General features: G+C 47.9%; 2 protein-coding genes across 2 annotated transcripts in view; one reads left to right on the plus strand and one right to left on the minus strand.

Moving 5' to 3' along the window:
- The window catches only part of CSTF1 (cleavage stimulation factor subunit 1), a 35,163-nt gene extending 31,375 nt beyond the window's left edge, over window positions 1–3,788 (minus strand). The window contains exon 1 of the mRNA XM_082273053.1: window positions 3,651–3,788. The gene's annotated coding sequence lies outside the window, so the exon portion shown is untranslated. The remainder of the gene's footprint in view (window positions 1–3,650) is intronic.
- Window positions 1,256–27,702, plus strand: AURKA (aurora kinase A; the record flags this gene model as incomplete). Its single annotated transcript, XM_082272886.1, has 9 exons — window positions 1,256–1,450; window positions 9,980–10,042; window positions 12,799–13,084; window positions 13,200–13,272; window positions 20,137–20,328; window positions 23,008–23,146; window positions 23,256–23,404; window positions 23,846–24,020; window positions 27,350–27,702. The coding sequence occupies 9 exons, from the start codon at window positions 1,256–1,258 to the stop codon at window positions 27,527–27,529; spliced, it is 1,452 nt and encodes a 483-aa protein (XP_082129012.1). The 3' UTR covers window positions 27,530–27,702.

Genomic DNA, 27,702 nt, shown 5'->3' on the forward strand with positions numbered 1-27,702 from the left:
CAGTGAGAACCCCCCCACCATTGGACATCCAGTAGGAAGTGTCCATGTCATGCAGGCACTGAGGTGGACACCTCTAAATTCGGTAACCATGAATCCAGTACTGCAATGCCTCGTGAGAACGCCAATCCCTTACCAACCCCCTCCTGTGATGACGCTGTCTTCTGGATCCAGTGTGGACTCCTTCACCATTGGACATCCAGTAGGAAGTGTCCATGTCATGCTGGCACCGAGATGGACACCTCTGAATTTGGTAATTGTGAATCCAGCACTGCTATGCCCACTCATCCTTCTCCTCTCGGAGGACGACGTACTCTGGATGCAGAGAGAACCCCCCCAGCTGCTGGACATCCAGTAGGAAGTGACCATGTAATGTGGGCACGGAGGTGAACACTTCTAAATTCGGCAACCATGAATCCAGCACTGTAATGCCTCTCGAGAACATCAGTCCCTTCTGGATCCAGTGAGGACCCCCCACCATTGGACATCCAATAGGAAGAGTCCATGTCAAGGAGGCACTGAGATGGACACCTCTGAATTCGATAATTGTGAATCCAGCACTGCTATGCCCACTCATCCTTCTGTGATGATGACGTCCTCTGGATCCAGAGAGAACCCCCCAGTTGCTGGACATCCAGTAGAAAGCGTCCATCTCATGCAGGTACAGGAGGTGAACACTTCTAAATTCAGCAACCATGAATCCAGCACTGCAATGTGTCTCAAGAACATCAGTCCCTTCTGGATCGAGTGAGGACCCCCTCACCATTGGACATCCAATAGGAAGTGTCCATGTCATGCAGGCACTGGGAGGTGGACACTTCTAAATTCTGTAATTGTGAACCCAGCATTACAGTGCCCACTCCTCCTTCTCCAGTAAAGAAGACGTCCTCTGGATCCAGAGTGAACCCCCAGCTGCTGGACATCCAGTAGGAAGTGACCATGTAATGCAGGCACTGAGGTGGACACCTCCGAATTCGGTAATTGCGAACCCAGCACTGCAGTGCCCACTCCTCCTTCTCCTGTAAAGACAACTTACTCTGGATCCAGAGAGCACCCCCCCCCCCTCCTGCTGCTGTACATCCAATAGGACGTCTCTATGTCATGCTGGCACTGAGGTGGACACCTGAATTCAGGAATTGTGAATCCAGCACTGCAGTGCCCACTCCTTCTAGTGTGCAGTCAATGTCCTCTGGATCAAAACAGCATCCCCCATTCCTGCTGCTGGACATCCAGTAGGAAGGTTCTATGTCATGCAGGCATGGAGGTGGACACCTCTAAATTCGGCAACCATGAATCCAGTACTGCAGTGCCTCATGAGAACGCCAATCCCCTACCCCTCCCTCCTGTGACGACACTGTCCTCTTCTGGATCCAGTGTGGACTCCCTCACAATTGGACATCCAGTAGGAAGGGTCTATGCCATGCAGGCACTGAGATGGACACCTCTGAATTCAGTAATTGTGAACCCAGCACTGCTATGCCCACTCATCCTTCTGTGATGATGACGTCCTCTGGATCCAGAGAGAACCCCCCAGTTGCTGGACATCCAGTAGAAAGCGTCCATCTCATGCAGGTACAGGAGGTGAACACTTCTAAATTCAGCAACCATGAATCCAGCACTGCAATGTGTCTCAAGAACATCAGTCCCTTCTGGATCGAGTGAGGACCCCCTCACCATTGGACATCCAATAGGAAGTGTCCATGTCATGCAGGAACTGGGAGGTGGACACTTCTAAATTCTGTAATTGTGAACCCAGCATTACAGTGCCCACTCCTCCTTCTCCAGTAAAGAAGACGTCCTCTGGATCCAGAGTGAACCCCCAGCTGCTGGACATCCAGTAGGAAGTGACCATGTAATGCAGGCACTGAGGTGGACACCTCCGAATTCGGTAATTGCGAACCCAGCACTGCAGTGCCCACTCCTCCTTCTCCTGTAAAGACAACTTACTCTGGATCCAGAGAGCACCCCCCCCCCTCCTGCTGCTGTACATCCAATAGGACGTCTCTATGTCATGCTGGCACTGAGGTGGACACCTGAATTCAGGAATTGTGAATCCAGCACTGCAGTGCCCACTCCTTCTAGTGTGCAGTCAATGTCCTCTGGATCAAAACAGCATCCCCCATTCCTGCTGCTGGACATCCAGTAGGAAGGTTCTATGTCATGCAGGCACTGAGGTGGACACCTCTAAATTCGGCAACCATGAATCCAGTACTGCAGTGCCTCATGAGAACGCCAATCCCCTACCCCTCCCTCCTGTGACGACACTGTCCTCTTCTGGATCCAGTGTGGACTGCCTCACAATTGGACATCCAGTAGGAAGGGTCTATGCCATGCAGGCACTGAGATGGACGCCTCTGAATTCAGTAATTGTGAACCCAGCACTGCTATGCCCACTCATCCTTCTCCTCCTCCTCCTGTGATGATGACGTCCTCTGGATGCAGAGAGAACCCCCCAGCTGCTGGACATCCAGTAGAAGTATCCATGTCATGCAGGCACTTCTATTCGGCAACCATGAATCCAGAACTGCAATGCCTCTCGAGAACATCAGTTCCTTCTGGATTCAGTGAGGACCCCCTCACCACTGGACATCCAATAGCAAGTGTCAATGTCATGCAGGTACAGGAGGTGAATACATCTAAATTCAGCAACCATGAATCCAGCACTGCAATGTGTCTCCAGAACATCAGTCCCTTCTGGATCCAGTGAGGACCCCCCACCATTGGACATCCAATAGGAAGTGTCCATGTCATGCAGGCACTGAGGAGGACACCTCTGAATTCGGTAATTGTGAACCCAGCATTACAGTGCCCACTCCTCCTTCTCCAGTAAAGATGACGTCCTCTGGATCCAGAGAGAACCCCTTTCTGCTGGACATCCAGTGACCATGTCATGCGGACACTTCTAAATTCAGCGACCATGAATCCAGAACTGCAATGCATTCCGAGAATGCCAGTTCCTTGCCACACCCCCCACCCCCTCATGAGATGACGTTGTCCTCTTCTGGATCCAGTGAGGACCCCTCACCACTCGACATCCAATAGAAAGTGTCCATGTCATGCAGTTACTGGAGGTGGACACCTCTGGATTTAGCAACTACGGTGCCCACCCCCCACCTGAGACCCCCGGTTACTTGCTGCCCTCCCCCTCTGAGGAGGACAATGTCTTCTGGATCCTGAGAGAACCCCTGCCACTGGACATCCCATAGGAAGTGTCCATGTCACACACAGGCACTGGGGACACCCAAAGAAAGGCCCAAGCAGGGAGCAAACAGCAGAGAAGACTCAGAACTCCTGAATCCCACCCTGAGCCCAGAACCTCCTCCTCTGACAATAATATCACTTCCAGGATGTTCTGCAATGAAAACCCCCCATACACAGGTCATACACCATACAATCCCCCCATACACAGGTCATACACCATACAATCCCCCCATACACAGGTCATACACCATATAAACTGGTTGTACAATCTCAGGCACTTCCATTACATAGAGGACTGTACAATCAGATTGCATAGTGTATGTGGTCAGTTGTAAACAATGCAATCCTTCCACTACAGACAAGTACCCACAATAAGAAATCTGACTGGCTCCCTGCATAATTAAACAACCCCCTCCATACCTCCACAGCACCCCACCCGGAGAATATCTCACCTCTGTGTACACAGGAGGTCGGTTGTGGGCTCGCAGATGGCGCTTGAATGGTAGAATGAACGAGTGTGACGTCACAAAAACGCGACGAAACCTGTCTACAGGCGTCGCATGTCCCTTTTTTTGTGTTGCAACGGCGCATGCGCATCTCACGACACTAACCAGATGCCTGCGCATGCGCGTTTACCGTCCCTATGAGACGCAGTGGGCGGACCCCCAACGGTTTTTCCGCCCTCAGCCAATAGGAGGGGAGCAGCTCGCTCGTTTCAGCGAATCAGCGTGCAAAACGGTTTAAAGCGCTTTATAAGCGGGCGGTTTGAACTGGCGAAGACGTCGCGCGGACTTTGCATGGTATAAGGACGGAGTGTTGCCGGACTGAGGCGGATTGTGGGCCGAGAACTGGTTGTCATAGTGACAGTGCTGTGAGGGCCGAGAGCTGGGAACCCTTCTGCTGAGTAAGTGGAGGTGGCCGGTTATTCCCCATAGGCCTCCCCCCTTCATCCCCAGGAGGCGCCCCCTCATAGGCCTCCCCTTCATCCACAGGAGGTGTCCCCCCCCCCCCATAGGTCTCCCCCTTCAGCTCCAGGAGGTAATTCATCCCCATGAGGTGTTTCCCCCCTCCTTCCCCAGAAGGTGTCCCCCCCCATAGGCCCCCCTTCAGCCCCAGGAGGTGTTATTCCTCCCCCATAGGCCCCCTTCATCCCCATGAGGTGTCCCCCCCCCCCCATTCAGCCCCAGGAGGTATTGCCCCCCCATTCAGCCCCAGGAGGTATTTCCCCCCCTCATAGGCCTCCCCTTCATCCACAGGAGGTGTCCCCTCTCCCCCCCCCCCCTTAGGCCTCCCCCTTCATCCCCTGGAGGTGTCCCCCGCCCCCCCATTCAGCCCCAGGAGGTATTTCCCCCCCCTCATAGGCCTCCCCTTCATCCAGAGGAGGTGTCCCCCCCCCCCCCCCCTTAGGCCTCCCCTTCATCCCCTGGAGGTGTCCCCCACCCCCCCATAGCCCCCCCATTCAGCCCCAGGAGGTATTTCCCCCCCTCATAGGCCTCCCCTTCATCCACAGGAGGTGTCCCCTCCCCCCCCCCCTTAGGCCTCCCCCTTCATCCCCTGGAGGTGTCCCCTGCCCCCCCATTCAGCCCCAGGAGGTATTCCCCCCCCCCCCCTCATAGGCCTCCCCTTCATCCACAGGAGGTGTCCCCTCCCCCCCCCCATAGGCCTCCCCTTCAACCCCCCCCCCCCCCCACAGGAGGTTTATATCCATCCCCCCCCCCCTCCATAGGCCTTCCCTTCATCCCCAGGTGTATTACTCCCCCTGCCCCCCCTACATAGGCCACCCCTTCACCCCCAGGTGTATTATCCCCCCCCCCTTCCATAGGCCTCCCCTTCATCCCCAGGTGTATTCCCCCCCCCCCTTCCATAGGCCTCCCCTTCATCCCCAGGTGTATTATCCCCCCCCCCCCCTTCCATAGGCCTCCCCTTCATCCCCAGGTGTATTATCCCCCCCCCTTCCATAGGCCTCCCCTTCACCCCCCAGGTGTATTATCCCCCCCCCTTCCATAGGCCTCCCCTTCATCCCCAGGTGTATTATCCCCCCCCCTTCCATAGGCCTCCCCTTCACCCCCAGGTGTATTATCCCCCCCCCCTTCCATAGGCCTCCCCTTCATCCCCAGGTGTATTATCCCCCCCCCTTCCATAGGCCTCCCCTTCATCCCCAGGTGTATTATCCCCCCCCCTTCCATAGGCCTCCCCTTCACCCCCAGGTGTATTATCCCCCCCCCCTTCCATAGGCCTCCCCTTCACCCCCAGGTGTATTATCCCCCCCCCTTCCATAGGCCACCCCTTCACCCCCAGGTGTATTATCCCCCCCCCCCTTCCATAGGCCTCCCCTTCACCCCCAGGAGCTGTGTTGCAGGCAGGAAGAGGTGGTGAAATCCCTGCAGTGGTTGACTGAAAGTAGGAACGGGTACCTGTAAAAACTGGGGCTCCTCCCCCCCCCCCCCTACAAGGGACCACACTATAGAGTTGCAGGGTGGAGCCATTGAGCTTGGTGAAATGTGGCCCCAAGGAGTCCCCTCACCTGTCATGTGCCCATAAACATACATTGGGGGTCTAATGTAGATATGTAGACAGCCCAGCCTTTTTTTGGGGCCCAATATAAATCAGCAAAGGGAAGACTAAATTGCTAGCAATCATCTCATCCATTTATTGTGCCCGTAAAGGGGTGATGCTGGAGTTGGAGGGACCCAAATAGAGCCATAAAGGGGGGGTGGGATGTGACCCCCCCCCCCCCCCAGGAGCTAGCAATCTTTCCTCATTGTAATGTGGCTGCATGCATGATGGGAGTCCAGCAGAGTGACTCTCTGGAGGTGACTGCACCTGCAAATGTTTGGCACCCCCAATCCTGTGATATTGAAGGCGGAGACCTTGTACCGGCCCCAGGCTTACTTATATTTTCATGGACTTTGCACTTCTAGGACGACCCCCCCCCCAAGTTCTCGGTCACTCGTGTACATTGGCCCAGTTCCCTGGGAAGAAATAAGTTACAATTGCTGGGTTGTTTCTGAGGTCATTGCCTGGCTGTAGTTTTCTCTAGAACTGCTTTGGAACAAGTATTCATACTGATGAGGTAGAATGCCTCATCCGCCTGAGGCTTGGGGTGCATCTTGTGAGACCCCCAAGTCATGTGACATGTGAAATCCTATGCTAGTCAATGGGGGCTGTCATAAAGTAGAACTATAGGCAAAATTTTATTTTGGATAGAGCAAGGGAGGGTTATAATTCTTGTCGGGTTTTTTTTTTCCCCATTTGTGTCCCATTGCGAAGATTTCCCTTCACTTCTGTCCCATAGCCAAGCAGGAAAGGACAGAAAATTAAGGGCTCTGTCGGCGGACTCTGTTTATCTCAGCGGAGGATCGATCCGCTGATCCCCCGATGAGCAGAATGACAGCTGTTCTCTGCAATGTGTGTGGAGACACAGCTGTCAGTTCCCCATACATCTCTATGGGGGAATCGGATGGGAACGGACCGTCGGTCCGTTCTTATCCGATCCCATGCAATCCGCTGGACGGATGGAAAATAGGGTTTCCATCCGTCAAGATTTGACAGATTGAATCTCAGCGGAGGTGTCTCCACTGACATCCGATTCCCCCCCATAGGGATGCATGGGGGAACCGTTCAGATCCGCCAAAAAACTGACAGGCCGATCTGAACGGTCTGCCTGTGTGAAAGGGGCCTTAGGGAATTCCTTGCCCCCCCCCAGCTCACCAGAACTAGTGTCCCCACTGGAAGATTTCCCCTCTATTACCTCTCTGGGGACAACCCATTATTTGGCATTTTTTTTTACTTACACTTTTATTGATAACGGGACAAATGGAGAGGGAGGAATCTCACGAATGGGGGCACTAACAGGTGTTCTAACCCCCCCCCCCCCCTCGCTTCTATCCAAACTAAAAAAAAGTTTTGCCATTAGTTACACTTTAACCACTTAAGCCCCGGAATCATGCGCTATAAACAAAAAAGAAAGCGTCAATTTTGCAAAAATAACTATTTTTCACATTTTTTTTTTTTATATGAAATTCCCCAAAAAAAAAATGTAAAAATCAAAATTTTTTAACATTTTCGGTCAATTTGTTTTATGCTTCATATGTTTGGTCAAAAAAAATTGCAAAAAGTTATTGCGTTTACTAACAAAGGGAAAGATTTTTGTTTTTTCTTAACGCGTAATGGCAGCGATCTGCGATTTTTTTTTTTTTTTTTTTTTTTTTTTTTTTTTTTTTTTTTTTTTTTTTTTTTTTTTTTGCGCGGCGGACAGATTGGACCCTTGACTGACATTTTTGACACTTTTGGGGTTACCAGTGACATTACTGCAGTAATCAGTGCTATACATATGCACTGTTACTGTAAAAATGACACTGGCAGGGAAGGGGTTAACTGTATTGGAGAGGGAGGGGTTAAGTGTGTCCTAGGGGCGTGCTTTCTACTGTGAAGGGACATGGCTATTGGTGTAAAAACAGAGATCAACGGTCCTACATAGTAGAACCGTTTGATCTTCATTTTTACACAGGGGAGAATGACAGGCAGCTTGTTTATATAAGCCGTCCGCCTTTCTCCCTTCACCGGAGCGATCGTGAGTGACCGGCGGACGATCGGGTCCGCCGGTCACACGCACTGACTTGTCAGTGAACGGGGCGGGCGCGCTATTGGCTCATAAGTCAGTGACAGGCGAGTGATGTACCCCTATGTCACTCTGCCTGGCCGGGGCTGACCGCCGCAGTATATAGTCGTGTGGCGGTCGGCAACCGGTTAAAGCATTTGTAAACCAAAAAAAAAATAAAAAATCCCCTTTCCTTTAAGGTTATACAGTGCTTGTGCTGTGTAATTTGGCCTCCTGTATCACCTGAAATACCTGGCTGATCCTGCCTGGTGCTGCCCTCCCCTCTGTAAACCGACCATGGTCTATCATGGCATTCTGAGCCCTGACACCATGGTCAGTTTACGTGCCTCCGTCATCCGCAGCTCTCCTGTCCTCTCCCTCCCTGCTTGTCAGCTCTGGTTGTTCCCTGGCCCTCCCCTCCTGCTGGTATATAAGTGTTTGGGCTAAATCCCCTCTGCTATAGTAAATGATGTGCCCCAGGGCAGGGTTTTTTGGCAAAAATAAACTTGTATACTTTTTTTTTTTTTGCATGGGTGAACACACATGCAATGTTCTGGCAAGCGCACTGCATTTTGCAATCTGTTTCGGGGGATCATTCATGGAACATAAAGCCCCTGTTGACACTGTGCCAATTTTGGCATGCAGTTTGTCATGTCGAATCGCATGTCAAATCGGAAGCCTATTGCCGGTAACGGCACCGGTTCACACGGAGAGCAGGTTTGAAACCATTCAGCTGAACATGCATGATTTCAAACTCGCATGTCAGTATCAGTTCAGGGGCTATTTGACAGACCTCTGTATGGGTTCATGCACAGATTTCTATTAAAATCGCCAAGAAATCGATGCTGCGCAGCAAAGTCAGGGTTGCACCAATTTGGCCAGTGACGTTGTCGGCAATAGGCTCATTTGATAGGTCAAATCTGCCCAATGGGAACGGGGGCTTAAAGTGGCGTTCCACCCTAAATTTACACTTACCTCCATCTTCTCGCTCCGGGTCACCTGAAAAACAAATGGATAATCGCAATTTTTTTTTTTACTTACCTTGTAGAGAACATATACTTACCTTACTTCCTTCTTCCTCCCCTTGGCGGCCACGGCGATTCATCACTTCCTGGCTTTTGCAATGATTCCTGGGAGCTGAATGTCATCGCTCCCAGGAATCATTGCACCGGCCCCGACGTCAGTTCCGGGGCGCGCGCGTCATTCCCTTCTAAACAGCTTCTGGGCATGCCCAGAAGCTGTGGAGGGATGACTCGTGCACACCGGAAGTGACGTCGGGGCCGGTGCAGTGCATCGTGGGACCAAAGAAGGCGGAAGAGGATCGCGCTGGCTTCAAGCTGCCCACACCTGAGATGGCAGCGCTGGACAAGACCTTTTCAAGGTAAGTATTTCTCCCAAAAGGTAAGTGCAACCCGGGACAGATCAGAGGCTATCCATTGTGGAATGTGCTAGCCCTGACTGTCCCGGGGGTATTTTATTAAAAAATGTATAACCAGGGTGGAACTCTGCTTTAATGTTCCATGGACACCCCAAAGTAGATTGCAAAATGCAGTGAGCTTGACGGAATCGCATTGGATGGGTGTTCACATCCATGTGATGCGTTTTTGGTGCGGGGGGGAAAAAAAGGTCGACCTTTCCACAAAAATGTTGTAGGACCCTTTTTTCCCTGCACCTATCTTGTCACATGGGTGTGAACACCCATGTGATGGCAATTGTGGGAGTTACTAAAATAGCAGAGAGGTGTTTGTGGGTTTTTTTTTTTTTTTGCAAAAAAGCTGAAAAACTTACAAGGCTACTGGCGTTTTTATAATGTCCAATGTGGCCCGATGGTTTGTATGGAGAGAAAAAAAAAAAAAAAAAAAACTGACCGTGCTGTACTAACCATGTGGGGTTAGCACAGCGATCTACCCCGCTGATCTGTTCTGACAGGGGACCAGCTTCTGTTGGACAGGCCGACAGACACGGGCAGAATGGCAGCTTTTTGAACCAGGAAATGTTCCCCGACATGCTTTACCTTGACTGCCCTAGCATTGGGGGGGGGGGGGGGGTACAATACCGGGTGAGGTAATGAGTAGTCACTGAATCATCTGTACTTCTATGGAAGTCAAGTTATCTGCTCACTTTTATCTGTACTTTGTCAGCTATCTGTACTTTGTGTCCTAACAGTCCTCATTTTTCTAGGAGAGAATGGAGGCCTGCACAGCTAAGAAGAGTCATCCTGTTGTGCCTGGCCCTAATGTGAAGGTAAGGAAATAATAGCCTGATCATTTTTAATCCAATTGAGGAAGAGTTAAAATCGCCTTTTTAAAAAAAAATGCACATCTATTAATAGATTACAAAAAAATGCACATTTTAATTTTATTTTTTTACTTTGATTGTGGGTGCCATGCAGGACTCCTGCAGACTTCTCGGTGTGTCTGTCTGCTTATATGGGCAGACAGGTACACACTGACATGAAGAATAAATGAACTATCAGAGTGCACAACACGATAGTTCATTGAAACTACAAGCTGTAGGACTTGGAAGTTTCCCCATTCAGAGGAGAATGAATGGGGTGGCCATGCAGGTGGAGCCCCATCCACCCTCGTCTTTTTCAACAGTGACAGCAAGCACCTGGAGAAGATGCCCACCTGCTGTCACGGGGGGATATGTTGTAGAGGCTGCTGGAACATGTAGCAGGCGACCTGAAACGTCTTTGTGCAACCTTCCCCAGTTTTATTGCAGAGTGAAATGAAAATGATTGGGTTCAATCCATGCCTAATTAGACAGGCTGCGGCCGCTTCCCTGACAGGCTGCGGCCGCTTCCCTGACAGGCTGCGGCCGCTTCCCTGACAGGCTGCGGCCGCTTCCCTGACAGGCTGCGGCCGCTTCCCTGACAGGCTGCGGCCGCTTCCCTGACAGGCTACCTGGTGTAAATTATGTGAATTGTCTGTCAGTAACGTGGGAACACACTACATGGGCGGAGCCTGTCTATCCCAGGAGAGCACCTTTACCTGCTTGGATGTCAACCGCTACTTTAACCATAAAGTTAATAAACCATATTCTTTAGAAAGGAACTTGCATTAATAATTATGCTACCAAAATTTTAGTGTGTGCTGTAAATTGCCTCCAGATTTGGCAATGTGTGTTTTTGCCTGGGGGCCACCATTTTCCTAAAGCAGAGCCCCTGAACTACAGTAAATTGTTACAGCAGAACTAAACCCATTGATCTGACTGTTTCAAAAAGTTACATTCCTGCAATGCTGGGATTGCTAACTGTCACATTTGCTTGTTTCCTCTACCAAACTGTCAAACCATAAGTGGCTGGTGTCAAACGATCACATGTGCAGCACCATGGCAGATGAAGCAGCTTGTGTTAAAACTTTTTTTAAGTTACTTCCTGGTTTCTTACCGAGGGAAATGTAATTTTATCCCAGGAGTCTTCAGGAGGGATCCCAGGAGTCTTCAGGAGGGAAGGAGAGGTTTTCTCAGCTAGGCACACTCGTGCATGCCTGCACTAAGGGCAGATGGCTTCCTGGAAGTAAATGCTACATGAAACATTTGCCCTTACCCAAGATGGCCACGTCCAGAAATTCCCTCAACAAAATAAAGCATGAAGGGATGGATGAGGGGCGTTTGCTTTGAATATTGAAAATGAAATGTGGGGGGGGGGGGGGGGGTTTGTGGTGCTCGGATGCAGTGAAATCTGCTTTAAAGTGGTTCTAAATGTAAATGGCTTAGTGTGAATGCATTCAATTTACCTTCTACTTGTTCCATGTGTTCAGCTGGTTATCTTGAATTTGTGTGTGGAGAATATAGCTTTTATGATCCAAACAGGGTTTTCAGGGGTTCAAACAGACCTCTGGTGATCCACCTTCGAGGCAAAGGAGGTGGAGGATAACCCTCAATCTCCATACCTGCAGCCTCGGCTGCACTGAATGAATAGACCGGAATAGTTCTGTACAGAGCTTCCTGTTCATCCACAAACTGAAGCATAGTAAATATTTCAGGAATGAATCACTGACTCCCCATTGAGAAGGGGGGGGGAGCAGTAATTGACACATTTACTAGCCCCTTTCCCGCTGACAGATCCACATGGTGGGGGGGGGGGGGGAGCAGGAAAGGGCACACATGGGGGCTGGAGAGCATGCTGGGGGCAACAGAAAGCCGGTTAGGAGGAGCGGTGGGGGGTAGCTGCATATAGAGGAACCGATCTCTCTCCATTTTCCTCCTGCAGCCAGTGACTGCTCGCTGCTTCTCCTTCCTCCTTCAGGCATTCAGGAGCCCCTGCCTTTCCTCCTATCCAGGCGTACAGGGGGCTGCATGGACCCCCTGCAGCACTGGGCCAGGTCACAATTGTGACCCCCTGTAGGGAATGCCCCTGGTACTAAAGAAATGAAAAAAAACTTACGACAGCTTTTAGCAGCTTACGTTTGACGAGGAGGAAGTCACTGTGTGATCTTGGTCAAAGTTGATCACAAATATCTTGAAAAAGGTGTTCAAGCTCGGAACTAACCTATGTTTGTCATCTTCAGATTTCCTAGGATCCTGTGGTCAGTGTCATTTAGAACATATTGGAGTTGATTTACTAAAATTGGAGAGTGCAAAATCTGGTGCAGCTGTACATAGAAACCAGTCGGCTTCTTCAGCTTGTTAAATTCGGCTTTGACTATAAAACCTGGAAGCTGATTGGTTCCTATGCCGAGATGCACCAGATTCTGTGCGCTCCAGTTTTAGTAACCCCTCCCATCCTAGCATTTGCTGTCCCTGCTTTGTTTACTTTTTTTTTATGTATTTTTATTGAAAAATTGAGAGGTACAGGTGGTGCAGAACATGGCTTTTGGTCATTCCCCAGCTAACACAAACCTAGAACTGCTAACGCCTCCTATTATAAAACCCCAAAAAAGGGGGACAGAAACACGCCTTCCGTTTCTGGTACTTCTTGTGTTTGACATATTTAATAGACTGGCTGTACAGCAGGAAGTATTTAAAGCTGTTGATGGTAATATTTGTCTATTTAGAGTTTTCCTCCTGTGGCTGATGGCCCCAAACGGATCCCAATGACACAACTGCCGCAGAGACAGATTGGCCAGGTGAAGCCGCCGGCTACAGCCCTTGGTGCGAAGAGAGTGCCTTGTACTACTAATGTTCCACAGAGGGTGCTTTCCCAAAAACCGGTTGTAACCAATCAAAAACAAGTACCATTACAAACAGCCAATCAAGCTCAACTTAAGCCCTTACCACAGGTCCAGCCAGCATCCCGCACACAGCCATCTGATGAAAACAGAGACCCAAATGGTTCTACAGGTGAGTCTTGGCACTGGGAATGGACAATAGTCCTGTAGTACAAGGTCTACAGAAACTTTAATGCAGAGTTGTTGTTTTTTTTTTTTTTTTTTTTTTTTGGCTCCTCCCCCTGCAGATAAGAAAGCTGCTGCTGATCCCAGCCAACCAGCGATCTCTACCGCTAGCTCAACAAAGGAAGACGGTAAAAAGTGAGTTTTCTTTATTTATGGACACGTTGAACAGGAATATTGAAGAGCACCTGTACTATGGAAGCTCTACTAAACCCACAACAGTAAAATCAGTCTGTCTATGCAGTAAAGCATGCTTTATATACTCGCTGTGGAACCTTAAAGCGGTAGTATCCCCTGAGAAGAAAAACCCCTGCAGGACAATGGCATAATGTGCTAGTATGCATCGCATACTAGCACCTTATGAAATACTTTAGAACGAAGCCCACACGGTCACCTGGACACCGCTGAGGGAGCTGTCATGTTCCCTCGGCGGCTCCGGCGCGGTGAGTGGCTGGAGCCGCAAAGACGTCACTCCCGCCGGACCTTCAGAGTGCATGCCCCGCTGGTGTCAGTGGCTGCATGCAGGGTGAATCTCCTAAACCGTGCAGGTTTAGGAGAGATTCATTTTACCTACAGGTAAGCCTTATTATAGGCTTACCTGTAGGTAAAAGTTAAAAAGCAGAGTATACTACCACTTTTGGCACTTTTCCACTGCAAGTACCGGCTTGGCCCGGTTTGCTTTTCCACTGCTGGTACCGCGTGGTACGGTGTTGGAACGGTTGGGTACGGTACAGTATAGGTTTGCTTTTCCACTATAGTACTAAAGTTAAGTGGGTTGGATAACAACGATTTTCTGACCAATCAGTGGCTAGTAGTGACTGCATGCAAAGGATTGTGGGATATGGTACCGGGTATGGTACCTGTTGGAACCACAATCGAGTAGGTACTGTTTTTGAGAGCTGTACCGTTCGGTTCCATGCAGTGGAAAAGCGCTACTGAACCGTTCCTACACCGTACCATGCGGTACCAGCAGTGGAAAAGCACAAAAGCGAGCCGAACCGTTCGGTTCCATGCAGTGGAAAAGCGCCATTTAAGGGTTAGTTCTCCATTGTGTAAAGGCTGTTTGATCCTGTCTTCTCTGATCCGCCCCTACTTTCAATGTCCCAAATCTCTATCTCCTGCTAGATCAGGGCCTTTGGAGTAATTTTGCAGTGTGTGTGGTCCCTCTTCGGAGGGTGCATGTGATTAGCACTGTCCAGAGAGCCAGGGGTCACGCAGCTTCAAAGGACAGAATAGAATGAAGTTTCCTACAAGCTTTAATCACACTGATAGAAGTCACAAGACTGCTATATACTGATGAGAAAAGGTATTTAGCAGGTTATATTTATTAAAATAATTGCATTTTTATGCTCTGTGTACTGCGAGGGACCAGATATAGTGAATGTAGGGTCCTGGGTTTAGTAACACTTGAACGTTAGGTGGTACATAAATGCGTCCCTATGTAAACACTTGACTGCTGAGCACGCTTCCAACACATGAACGAACATGTACTAGAAAGTGCCCAATGTATACTTGCGATCGGGACTTTTCTGATCATGTGACAGCCAATCAAAGCAGTCACATGATTAGATTTGCTGCCTGCACCACCCAGCATTTAGATCCTCTTAAAGGGCAGGGTGGAGGTGGAAAGGGGTTAAAAAAAGCAATCAGAGGGAAAAGGGTTACCCCCCCCCCATTACTGCCTGCGGGCTTCCTGCAGCTCTACTGACTTGTCACGCCTTGTTCTGCAATGTGTGAAGACCAATATCTTAGTAAAACAAGGACTTGATTTTCTTGTTAGAGCTGTGCTGACGAATCACATATGAAATCTTATGTACTATGTAATCTTGAGTATTGGGGTACAATGGGCTCATGCTGTTACTTTCAGGAGACTGGACTTGTAACTTGTAAGAACAAGAGGAGAAACTTTTTCTCGTAAGATCTGCTCCTTTTTTTTTTTTTTTTTTTTTTTTACAATTGCATCTCTTCATCTAGCACGTTTCTTCAGTTGCTGCAGAGCCAGAAGGGGAGCATTTGATAGCTTTCTGGATCAGCTGACCTTTTATACCATAGAAGACTTGCCTGGATCTAGCTGGGAAGAATCATGGCTTGCCTTGAGTTCTTTGGCGCTGAATTTGTTCACTTGGGTACTTGTGTGAAATTTTGTGGTTCTGAAGGTTTAAGGATTTTTTTTCCTTAATGTGTTCTCTGCATTAATGTAAAAACCCTTCTGTGCTTCAGGAATAATAGGGCATTCCGCTAAGTGCTAGAGTTTGGGTTTGTACTCTATAGCACCTGACAGATGGCCTTGACCACGTCCCCTGTCTCAGAACTCCATTAAGCCTCCATTACCTACATTTTTGGGTAAAATTGCAGTCTTGATGGACAACCTACTTCGACACCTTCTCCTCCCCAGAGTCTGAGTTCCTGAGGCTGCAACTGCTTTTGTAGTCAGTTGAGGATTACCTAAAGGGTAACTCTATGGCGGTGGGGGGCATAAATAAAAAGGTGTAAAATTGCAGCTCCTAGAGCTGCACAATTTAATAATTAAAAAAATTACAATCTCGATTTAATTTCTCCTGGCTGGAGCAGTGCCCGCCTGGTTCCTGGTATGGTGAGTAGCTGTATCTCCACACCCCCCCCCCCCCCCCCCCCCCTGGATGGTTTTGGGTGGACACCCGGGTTCCCCTCCTTCCTCTAGGCACCCCCCCCCCCCCCCCCATTGCCAAGTCCCTCACCCTGCCCTCTTCTCCACACTGGGGCTATTTAGGTGGTCTGGCCACTTTCCTGCGATGGGGGGTGTGCTGCCGACAATCTATTGGGGGGCCTTGATCTGTTAAAGCCTGGGTCCCTGTAAGCCTCATGTTGCAGTACGTGGCATCCATTTTGTTGTAGCCTATTTCTATACACGGTAGTAATGTTTGTGTAGTCTGGTGGCCATTTTCTTGTGGCTTGCCATTGTAACTAGCGGCAGCCATGACAATGGAGCCCTGTGGGCAGCGATTTCAGCAGTGGGAGCCCCTCCTTCCTGATCGCCGCATGTTTAATGCAGTTTCTCCTGTTGGGTGCAGGTGCCTGTTTCTGTGGATGGTAAGTCTGGTGGGGTCCTCTCCCTCTGCTGAGGATTGCTTTGTGCCTGACTACCGGGTGGTGCCGCCAACGCGGTGGGGGGCTGTCCCTTAGCAGTTTTTTTTTTTTTTTTTTTTTTTGTGTGGTTCTCCTGGTGACTCATGGAGTCTTTGGAGTACATTTCCCCACCCGATTCCCCTCTTTCTGAAGGCTGCAGGCCCTCCGGGTCCCAACCATCTGTAGGTACAGAAGTTCAGAATGGATTCCATTCGACCGGTGGTGGCATCTCTGCGTCAGAGGGATCTCCTCTCCTCCATCGATATCAAGGATGCCTACCTTCACATTCCAATATGTGCCAGTCACCAGCGTTTTCTCCACTTTGCTGTGGGAGAGGAGCATTATCAGTTTGTGGTGTTACCCTTTGGTCTCTCATCTGCTCTTCGGATAGGTGTTAGCCCCGGTGCTGGCTTTGCTATGCCAAAAGATCGTGGTACTGGGCTACTTGGACGATCTCCTTCTGCCACCGGAGTCTCCCTCTGCTCTGGTGGAGAAACCTGGAGATCGCAATATAGACTCTGTGGGAGTTCGGCTGGATTCTGAGGAAGTCTGCCCTGGTTCTGCACACAAAGCTGGACTATCTGGGCCTGATTCTGGACTCGGCCTCAGAGTGCTCCTTTCTCTGGACAAACTCCAGAAATTGCAGGCTGCATGTCTCCTCCTGCTGTCCAACAAGACAGTCTCTGGACAGTCGGATCCGGCTGAGTCAGGGCACAAATTGGTCTGAGATGGTGGTTTCGTTCTCCAGTGCTTCAGCTGGGAAAATCCTTCCTCCCCTTGTATTGGACAGTGGTCCCCACAAATGCCAACCTGTCTGGCTGGGGAGGCATCCTCTGCAAGCATTCTGCTCAGGGGATCTGGATGCTGGAAGAGACTCCCGATGCCTTGAAACTTCAAGCGATCAGACTGTGTCTGGATCATTGGACGGATCGTCTTCAAGGTTGTCCAGTGCGCATTCAATCGGACAATGCCATGGGTTATGTCAATCATCGAGGGGGGCACAAGAAGTGGCTCTGGAGGTAGCCGGCATTCTAAGTTGAGCAGAACTGTTCGTTCCAGCCCTCTCTGCATTATGCACTCCTGGGGTGGAAAATTGGCAGGTGGATTACATCAGTCAGCATTCGTTGGATAACAGGGAGTGGTCCCTTCATCCAGAGGTGTTTCATCAGCAGTGTCTCCGGTGGGGCATCCTGAGGTGGATCTGTTTTGTGTCTCGGCTCAACAGAAAGGTGCAGAGGTTTGTGGCTTGGTCAAGGGATCCTCTAGTGGATGCCACAGATGCACTGGCAGCCCCATGCGGTCAGTTTTGTCTGATTTACACCTTCCCTCTAGCTTTTGCTCAGACTTCTACACAGGATCGAGGCGGAAGGGATTTCCAGTCATCTTAGTGGCTCTGGACTGGCCTGGCAGGGCTTGGTATGCCAATCTGGTGTGGCTGGTCGCCGACGTTCCTTGGCAGCTTCCTCCCAGGGGTGAGTATCTGCTGTGCCAAGGACCGATCTTCCATCCTGCTTTAGTCACTGGCTTTGATGGCGTGGCTGTTGCATGCCAGGTGCTAGGATATGGGTTTATCGGAGTCTGTGATTCCTACACTGTTGAAAGCTAGGAAGATCAAGACTTGCGTGACGTGAGTCTCTCAGGGTTCATCCTCGCTCCTTATTGGTAGCTCGGATTTTGACCTTCCTTCAAAGGGGGGTTTAACAGAAATTGGCATTGGAGTATCAAGAGCCAGGTGTTGTAGGCTTTGGCCACACACTCCCTGGTGCGTATCTTTCTTTAGTGTGTCCAACATTTGGTTTCTCCAGTGCGGGCTCTGTTGCCGCCCTGGGATCTTAACTTGGTGCTTTCAGCTCTACAGAAGCCTCCCTTGGAAAATATTCAGGAGATTCCCCTGCTTACGCTGTCCCAGATGGTGGCCTTTTTAGTGGATATCACCTCTGCGTGCAGGGTGTCGGAACTGGCGGCGTTCGCCTGTCGACCTAATCTGGTGGTTCTTCACCCCTGTTCATCCTTAAAGGTTTTCTCCTGATTTTTATTTATTTATTTTTTTTTTTCCATTTGAATGAAGACATTGTGTTTGTCTTCCCTGTGTCCCAGGACCAAACATGGAAGGTAATTGCCTTGCATGCCTTGGCTGTGGTCTGGGCAATTTGGGTGTGCCTGGCAGCTACGGAGTCTTTCAGGAAGTCACTCTCTCTATTTGTGTTCACGGATGGACCTCAAATGGTTGTCCGCTTTTTCTGCGACCATTTCCAGATGAATCAGACAGACGGTGGTTCAGGCCTATTCCATCAGGTGTCAGGTTCCTCCTTTCCTTGTCAGGGCGCACTCTACTAGGGTGCTTATTGCCTCCTTGGCTTTCCGTCATCAGGCGTCAGTGATGCAGGTTTGCAAGGTGGAAACCTGGTCGTCTTTGTACACTGTCGCAAAGCTTTATAAAGTGGATGTGTTGGCATCTTCGGACGCTTCTTTTGGCCTCAAGGTTTTGTAGGCTGCTGTTTAGGGGATCTGATCTCTTTGAGGGTTTACTGTGTTTTTTGGTGTTGGCCTGGATGGCTTGGGAATTTTTTGGTTCCCACCCCTTAATGTTTAACACTGCTTTGGAATGTCCCATTGGTTATGGATATCAGGAGCTGTCCGTCAATGAACGAAAGAGAAAAAAATTGGATTTTATGGCAAGGCCAAAATCCTTTTTTTGTTTTTTTTGCTAGAAAATTACTTGACACCCAAACATTGTGTGTGTGTGTGTGTATATATGTATATATATATGTGTATATATATATGTGTATATATATGTGTATATATATGTGTGTATGTATATGTATATATATATATATATATATATATATATATATATATATATATATATATATATATATATATATATATATATATATTTTAGCAGAGAATAAAATGGCGGTTGTTGCAATAGCTGTCTTTCAAAAGCAATTTTTTGGGTGAGAAAAATACATTTAGGTTTAGGTGGGTCTAATCTTGGGACATTGCCTTGTCTAAGGTTTTCCTTACCCTGGGCAAACTCTAGCCTCTACATTTCTTTCCAGACCATTGTAACTCGACAATCTTTGTATATGGGATAAGTGGGTGCAGTATCTTAATCCTACATCTGCCTGGTGTGGTACCCACAGGCTTATGGTTATTGAAGGAAATTTTCCAGTAGCTTAAAGGTGCTCACGCTGCATGCCAGCCATCAGGCTAAGGAGTCCTAGGTGTACCTGGTTTGCACAAAGCAACTTGGTTGTAAGGGGAAACTTATTTCCCAGTCAATATTTTGGAACTCGGGGTGATTAGTGTTTTCTAACAATGTACCTTATAACCAGGATTTAAGTCCCTCAACTCAGATGCAGGTCTGATTTTTTTTTTTTTTTTTTTTTTTTTTTTTTTTTTTGTTTCGGCAGAACTTTGATCATCCTTGACCGCTATGCACTTCCCAGACACTTTATTTCTCTCATCTGTTATAATTCACTTCTATTATTGCTTGCTAAGAAAACCGCGGCATGCTGGGAATGGGTGGAGTTTTACTGGGCTATTCTTGCAGCTTTTGCTTTGTGTCGTATATGAAGGCAGCAACTATATATTTACCTATGTATCCGAACACTCATCCTGTGTCCTGTAATGCAGTGGTCCTCAGCTCCGGTCCTCAGGGCCCACTAACAGGCCAGGTTTGCAAGATAACTAAATTACATCACAGGTGATCTCATTTGCTGCTCAGTGATTGCAGTATTCTAGTCTGCATCTGCCCAAGGTAATACTTAAAATCTGGCCTGTTAGTGGGACTGGAGTTGAGGACCACTGCTGTAATGCACTCAATGAGGAGAAGATGTTGGTCAAAAGTTTCTTTTTTCTTTTTTCATTTTGATTTCATGTTTTTCCCTGCAGGAAACAGTGGTGTCTGGAGGACTTTGAGATTGGCCGTCCCTTAGGAAAAGGAAAGTTTGGCAATGTGTACTTGGCTAGGGAGAAGCAGAGTAAATTCATCCTGGCATTGAAGGTTCTCTTTAAATCCCAGCTGGAAAAGGCCAATGTGGAGCATCAGCTGCGCAGGGAGGTGGAGATCCAGTCACATCTAAGGTTTGTTTATTCAAGGCTTCTACAGCTATCATATGATAGCTGATCAGTTGTAGCAGCTATGAGGGTTCTGCAAAGTTTCCGCACTACACTGTTAGATATAAAAGTGATCCCGTGGTGAATCTGCCCACGGGACCACTTTCATTTTGGTGAACCGGACATCGTAGAATGGTTATGGCAGCCGGCTACTGCCATAACAGTGGTATTAAACGTCAAAGTAACTATGTATTTTTCATTTGGGCTGGTTAAGTGGTTAAAATAAAAAAATTAACTAAAAGTGCTCAATGTCATGTGTATACTGTAGGACAGCTGCACTCACTATTTGAACACAATATAATCCCTTCTAAGCAAAATGTGCTTTCTCCTTAAGTTATAAATTCAGAAATTGTGTAACCATCTTATAAACCACATAATCCTCTTGCATGTGGATCATTGCTCCATGTCCAAAGTGACAAAATGTGATCAATCAAAAGTCCAATGTGTGAATTCTCCATGCAAACAGTCCATCCAGTGCTCCTCTGCCTACTCACCAAACTAATTGCAGAGCAATGGACCCCGTTTAGGTCTCGCAGTGCTTGAAGAAGTTCACCTTACCTTATTCGGTGTCCTATGTACCCACCTCCTGTGGCTGTGTAGGGCTCCACCCACATGTTTGCATCTTCAGTTTGCTATGAAAGGACTACAAGTACCATCAGCCATTGCGTCTGACAGCTTGTAGCTCTCAAGGAGAGAAGGGTGCTGGGGAGTCTTCTTAGTTTGATACAGGCAGCCACGGAATGAATGGAAGAAATGATCAAAGGTGTGGGAGTCTGCAGGATCCAGGCATTGCACTTGTGATCTGCTGATCCTGGGTGCAGTGCTTTACGGTATGCAATGTAAATAAGATGCACTTTTTCCTGCAAAAGGTTAACTTGGCCTTTCATAGTTTACACCTAGGTCCTGGATAGATAGCTGTATCGGACATTCCCCCATGTTCATGGTCTTCAAACTCAATACTTGGGAAGGAACACAGAACAGAGCTCCCATAATGTAGGCAGTAGGTGCTCGCAAACATTAGAAACCCTAGCATATCACTAATGCTCCTCTCCATTGGGCATAATGTCACCACTATGCTCCACCCTGTGCATGTTTCGTCAAAAGTGACTTTTCCAGATGCATCAGGGTAGCTGTAAAATCTGCCCTATTGCCGTAGGGTCAGGTTTCTGGCCTTGAAAGACTGGGAGCAATATGTACAAAATGCTAAAGCAAGCTTCCTTAAAACCAAATTCTTTGCAAAAGGGAAGTCTGATGTCTTGGTTAATGAAGGTGATGACTATTTTGGGTATATAGCATATGAGGAGCTGGGTCGTTGGGTTTGGCGAAGTGGCTTATTCGAACTTGGTCTACGCAAATACTGAGGATATGTCAGTCTGTGGACTCCATTATTGGCAGTCAAGTGTCCTATGTATACAGAAAATGTAGGGAAACATTCCACACTCCTGGAGCTTGATTTAAAGTGGTTCTAAAGGCAGAAGGTTTTTTCTTCATGCTTTCCCCCTAGCTCCCCCAATACTTATTTGAGCCTCCATCTAGATCCAGTGATTGACACGATGGTCTCAGCTGACTCTCTCATCGGCTGAGACAGCAGCAGTGTGCCATTTGCTCTGGTCTAGTCAGTGAACCAATGAGAGGGGGTGGGACCGAGCCAGATGGCTCCATGTCTGAAAGGACACACAGAGCAGCAGTCCCCCCATTGCAAGGGAAAGCTGTTACTGCCCTCACTGACATGTTGGCGGATCCACAGCAGAAGGGAGACTAATGGCTGCCAGGACAAAGTTTCATAAGGTTTGGCCTCCTTCAGGTCCACAGATTTCCCTGGGCCTTCCTCTGGTGAGTGAGCAGTCGGCGTGTAGCTTGCTAGCGGCTGCTCGCTGACATTCGCATACAGTCCCTCGCTGTGCCTGCTGGAAGTTGGGCTCGGAGCGCATATCAATGATCAATCAATCCCCCCACTCAATGAAAGGTGTTGCACCAAGAGACTGTGCTTTTCAGTAGGCAGCTCCACCTGAGATGGGAACAAATCTCTGAACTTGCAACCAAGAAACACAAGGGGGCACCAGCTAAGTGCAGCATCAATGGCTTTATTACGATTTAAAAGCTAAATACAAACTCGTAGAAATATAAAATCAAAAGGGCTTATCTGCAGCCATGCCACGCTATATGAAAGCCATCCACTGCAGGAGTTCCTTGTGACGTCAGAGTGTCGCCAGCAAGTTTAGTGTTCAAGAGGTGAGGAGAGTCACTGTGGGACACAAGGCAGGATGTGATGTCACACCTGGGATGGGCTGGTTGCTATGTCTGCCCCAGGTGTGACATCACAAGCAGCTTTTCTGCTGGACTGCTTCTATCCATGTGTGGCATGGTTGCAGATAAGCTCTTTGATTTGATATTTCTGTGAGTTTGCATTTGGCTTCTTAATCCTAATAAACCTATTGATGCTGTACTTAGCTGGCGCCCCCTTTGTGTTCCTTTTTTGTATTATCACAGGAAGTGAAGGTGAGTGCAAATCTATAATTACCAGATGAGGTAGAAGGGGACATATCTTCACGCAAAATTAGATTTTATAATTGGATATTAATCTTGGAGATGAGACTGACCTTCAGATGCTAATTGATGTCTCCACCACCCCCCCCCCCCCCCCAGACATCCAAACATTCTTCGGCTGTACGGCTATTTCCACGATGCCACCAGAGTCTACCTCATCCTGGACTATGCTCCGCGAGGTGAGCTCTTCCGGGAGCTGCAGCGGTGTAAGTGTTTTGACGACCAACGAACTGCTACGGTAAGTGGACTGCCTTACTAATAGCTGCCAAGAGGGTGGGATCCTGCGAAGGAGGCGGGGGTTCTGCTTATTGTGGTCTGCACTGACTTTGGTTCTTTCTCTTCTGCAGTACATCACAGAACTGGCTGATGCTCTAATGTATTGCCATGCCAAGAAGGTGATACATCGGGACATCAAACCGGAGAACCTGCTTCTTGGTGCTAATGGGGAACTAAAAATAGCAGATTTCGGTTGGTCTGTTCATGCCCCATCATCTCGGTAAGCTTAAGTGGTAATCTTAGAACCTGTTGGCCATTGTGAATGTTGCTCATATATGGTGGTAGCACTTACATGGGTTGCTGCATTCCTATTCTCTATAATCTCCGATGGAGTTTGACTTGGCCCAGAATTTCCAGTTTTGCCCAGTTGTGGCACCATTACTAAGCCAAACTCTGGGCTTTCCCCAGGATATTGTCCATAGTTGGTGTTCTTTCAACCAGTCTAATATTTGAATTTCAGATGACAATCTTAGAAAGGAAAGGTGTTAGAACATCTAGCCTTTATTGCTGCCTGCGAATTCAATATGCATTACTTTGCAAACCTAACCTGGTTAAACCGTTCATTGCTGATGTAGTGGTTGGACTGAGTTGGGTTTTTTTTTTTCTATGTTGACATCTGACTGTTGCATGGCAGTCAATTTTATTTTTTTCTTTCTCTCAGGAGGACCACATTGTGTGGCACACTGGACTATTTACCTCCAGAGATGATTGAGGGCAGAATGCATGATGAGAAGGTGGACCTGTGGAGCCTTGGAGTTCTGTGCTATGAATTTCTAGTGGGTAAACCTCCATTTGAGACAGACACACACCAGGAAACCTATAGAAGGATCTCAAAGGTAAGAGGCTCCTTGGACTGGGCCTGTGCTCTTCATTACCTTATGCAAGAATGTTTCCATAGTAACATTGTACTGCTCTGGGGGAAGTTGTCAAGGGGTGTGCTTCTTACTTTTTTTTTTTTTTTTTTTTACACATGGGTTTAAGTCTTACATGCTACAAGTAAGCATTTTAGTCTGTTTTGTTGTGATTGGCCGTCTGTACCATGTGATCAATTTTGACCAATCGCAGCTAGCCACACATTTGTACACTGGATGGCTTTCAAGCCATCCATTGTATACAACGGTCATGTGATATGTTGCAGCAGATACATGGTACCAGCAGCGAGCTGGTACCTTGGATCAGTTATAGGCCATGTCCCGTGGACGGGCCCAGTGACAGATCCCACCGATGCGCAGCCCTCGGCTCATCCTGACAGAACGTCATGACTCAAAGGTATTCAATTTTGCTATAGTCCGGGCAGCTAGTTAAATCGTTTGTAACTCTATAAAAAAAAAAGTTTTCCTGTGTGGGGGTTTTTTACCACTTCTGGACTGCCCGCGGCAGTTTTAAGTCGGTACTATGAAACTCTGGTGTTATGGAAGCAAATAGCTGCCATAACCCCAGTATTTTCTTACAGGACGGGTGGTCTTTCACAAAAGTGGTCCCAGCGGCACATTTTTTTTTTTTTTTTTTTTTCCGTCTAAACTCGCACACAGAAGCGAACACATGTAAATTGTGTTCAAACCACATGTGAGGTATTGCCACGTTTGAGCGACAGCCATAATTTTAGCCCTAGGCGTCCAACTCTAAACTGGTAACCTTTAGAAATTTTTAAAGCGTCACCTATGGAGATTATGTAAGAATGTTTGTCGCCATTCCACGAGCGAAGCATGACATGTTGGGTATCTATTTACTCAGCGGAACATTATCTTTCACAGTATAGAAAAAAAATTGGGCTAACTTTACGGTTTGTCTTAATTGACGGACACAGCTCTTGATCGTAGGGTTATATATGCCCTCCTACAGGAGTAGGTCACTAGGCAGACAAAGCTTCCACTTCCTGCTATAGGTATTCAGTTTTTTTCCTCTGACTAGTTCCTTGATGGGATCTCTGGTCCTGGAAATTTATTTTTCTTTTTACATGGAATTTATTTTTATTTTTTTTTTCCCCTTCCTATTTTTTTGTTCCTTTGAGCTACAATTAAGTTCTGGACTGGGCAACTAAATTGTATGGATCCTTAGGGTCCCCCCGTCCAGTCAGCGAGTGCCTGGACATAGCCCCACTGGACGGGGGCTGGCCCGCAAGTTAAACATCTCGCAAAGGTGCATACAAACTGGCTTCAGACTGAGCAGCATTTCCTTCTGGTCACCAGCACCCAAATTACGATGGAGCAGTGCCCACCCTGTTCCTGGTGTGGTAAGTCGCCGTCGCCATTCTCTTTCTCCCCCCCCCTCCGTTGTGTTTTGAGGGCGGACGTGGGTTCCTAGCCTTTCCAGCCCCTCTTAAATGTCTGTTACTGTGGGTCTTTGGACAGGTTTTTCCATTCCAATGGAAAACAGACGTTGCCTTGCACTTCCTGGTTGTGATTCGGCAATAAGGGTGTATCTGGCAGCTATGGGGTCTTTTTTAGGAAATCGGACTCACGATTTGTTCTCACGGATGGACCTCACAAGGGTCTGGCTGCTACCATTTCCAGATGGATAAGACGCTGGTTCAGGTTTATTCTATTAAGGGTCAGGTTCTTCCTTTCCCTGTTAAGGGGCACTTAGTGCCTCCTGAGCCTTCCGTCATCTGGCAGGCGGCTACCTGGTCGTCTATAAAACTGTGAATGTGTGTACAAAGTGGATGTGTTGGCAAAAGAAGCATCCGCAAAGTTTTGCATGCTGCGGTTCCAAAATTGTCCTCTTTAAGGATGTGGTTTTTTTTTTTTCTCTCAGGTGAGCCCTAGTTGTCAGTTGACCTCCAAGTTGCCTGGTTGGCTAGGTTTAGCCTTGGGGAAGCTTGTTTTTTCTGCTCTTGCCAACCCCCATGTTTAACACTGCTTTGGGATGTCCCTACAGTCAAGATAAAGAGCTGTCAATCAACAAAAGAGAAAATTAGATTTTTGTCTTACTGAAAAATCCATTTCTACGATGTTTGTTGGACACAGCACCCGCCCCTTTATGGAGTTGGGTTTTTTCCTTCTGACACTGCTTGTTAAAAAACTGAATACCTATAGCAGGAATTGGGAGTATACCCCCAGGGACTGCCCTATAGGCATGTTCAAACTTTTTCTCTGCCTATTGTCCTACTCCTGTAGGGGGCAAAATAACCTTATGGTCAAGAAGATGAAAAGCTGTGTCCATCAATGAACATCAGAGAAATGGATTTTATGGTAAGAAAAATCCCAAATTTTTTCCAAAATTGCATTTGTAAGACCGCTGCGCAAATATGGTGTGACAAAGTATTGCAACAATCTCAATTTTGTTCTCTAGGGTCTCTGCTAAATTAAAATTTTGGGGTTCTAAGTAATTTTCTAGCAGAAAATATGGATTTTGACTTGCAAGCAACAAATGTCAGAAATTGATCTGGTCTTAAGTGGTTAATGCATGAATAACCGCACAGTGCTTGTGCTGTGTAATTTGGCCCCCTGTATAATCTAAAATACTGGACTGATCCTTTCTGGCGTTCCCCTCCCCTCTGTAAACCTGACCACAGTAATCATGGCTGCTGATCCATGATACCGTGGTCAGTTTACGTGCCTCCATCCTGCTGCTCTCCTGGGTCCCTCTCTTCCTGCCTGTCAGCTAGTGGCAGTGCTGCTCCTTGCCCCTTATCATATGTTGTTCCTGCTAACCCCTGGTACATTACATTATGTGCCCCAGTGTAGGTCTTTTTTTAAATTAAAGAAATACTGCTTTGCATCTTGTTTCATAGCGCCGCTCAGCTCTCACATGACTCTCCTCTCCCTCAGTGAGCAGGGGATTCTCAGCCCCTCCCACTGTAGTTGTTAGATCAAGAGAGAAAAGCAGCGGGCAGTCATTTGGGTCAATATGAAATAAGGTATAAAGCAGCCCCCTTATTTATTGTTTTTATATATTGTTTTTATAGACTAAAGTATATACTGGTGCACATAATTAACACAGGGATTGTAAAAATAGCAGTGGCTTTACAACCACTTTATTGCATAGAATGCATTAAGGTAAACTTCTGCCTTTTTATAATAACTTGAATATTGGTGTGGGCTATGCAAGCAGCATGCAATGTATTGTTCATCTGACAGCTGGCCAGCGTAACCCTGTGTATTGTGACTGTAAGGGGAAGGAAATGTTTGTGCCCATCCTAATCTGGAGTCTATTTGGTTTTTAGGTGGAGTTCCAGTTTCCCCCCCATGTCTCAGAGGGAGCAAGAGATCTCGTCTGCAAACTGTTGAAGCATAACCCTGACCACAGGCTGCCACTAAAAGATGTGCTTGAGCATCCTTGGGTGGTCCAGAACTCTACCAAACGCCCAAGTAAGCCCGTGGGCAACACCCCAAAAGCCCAATGATAAACGGCAGAGACCTGTGTGTTCGGACACTGCTTCCTGCATCCGTTCTGCTCAAGCCTCACCACAAAACAAGCATCTTATAATCCACATTGTACCTGATCCACTTGAGTCTTCAGCATTTTATTTGGACAAAAAAGCTTCTAATCCAGACAATGTACACTGAATATTAATCT

The sequence above is a fragment of the Pelophylax lessonae genome (assembly GCF_965119305.1).
Source record: "Pelophylax lessonae genome assembly, chromosome: 11".
Classification (NCBI taxonomy): Eukaryota; Metazoa; Chordata; class Amphibia; order Anura; family Ranidae; genus Pelophylax; species Pelophylax lessonae.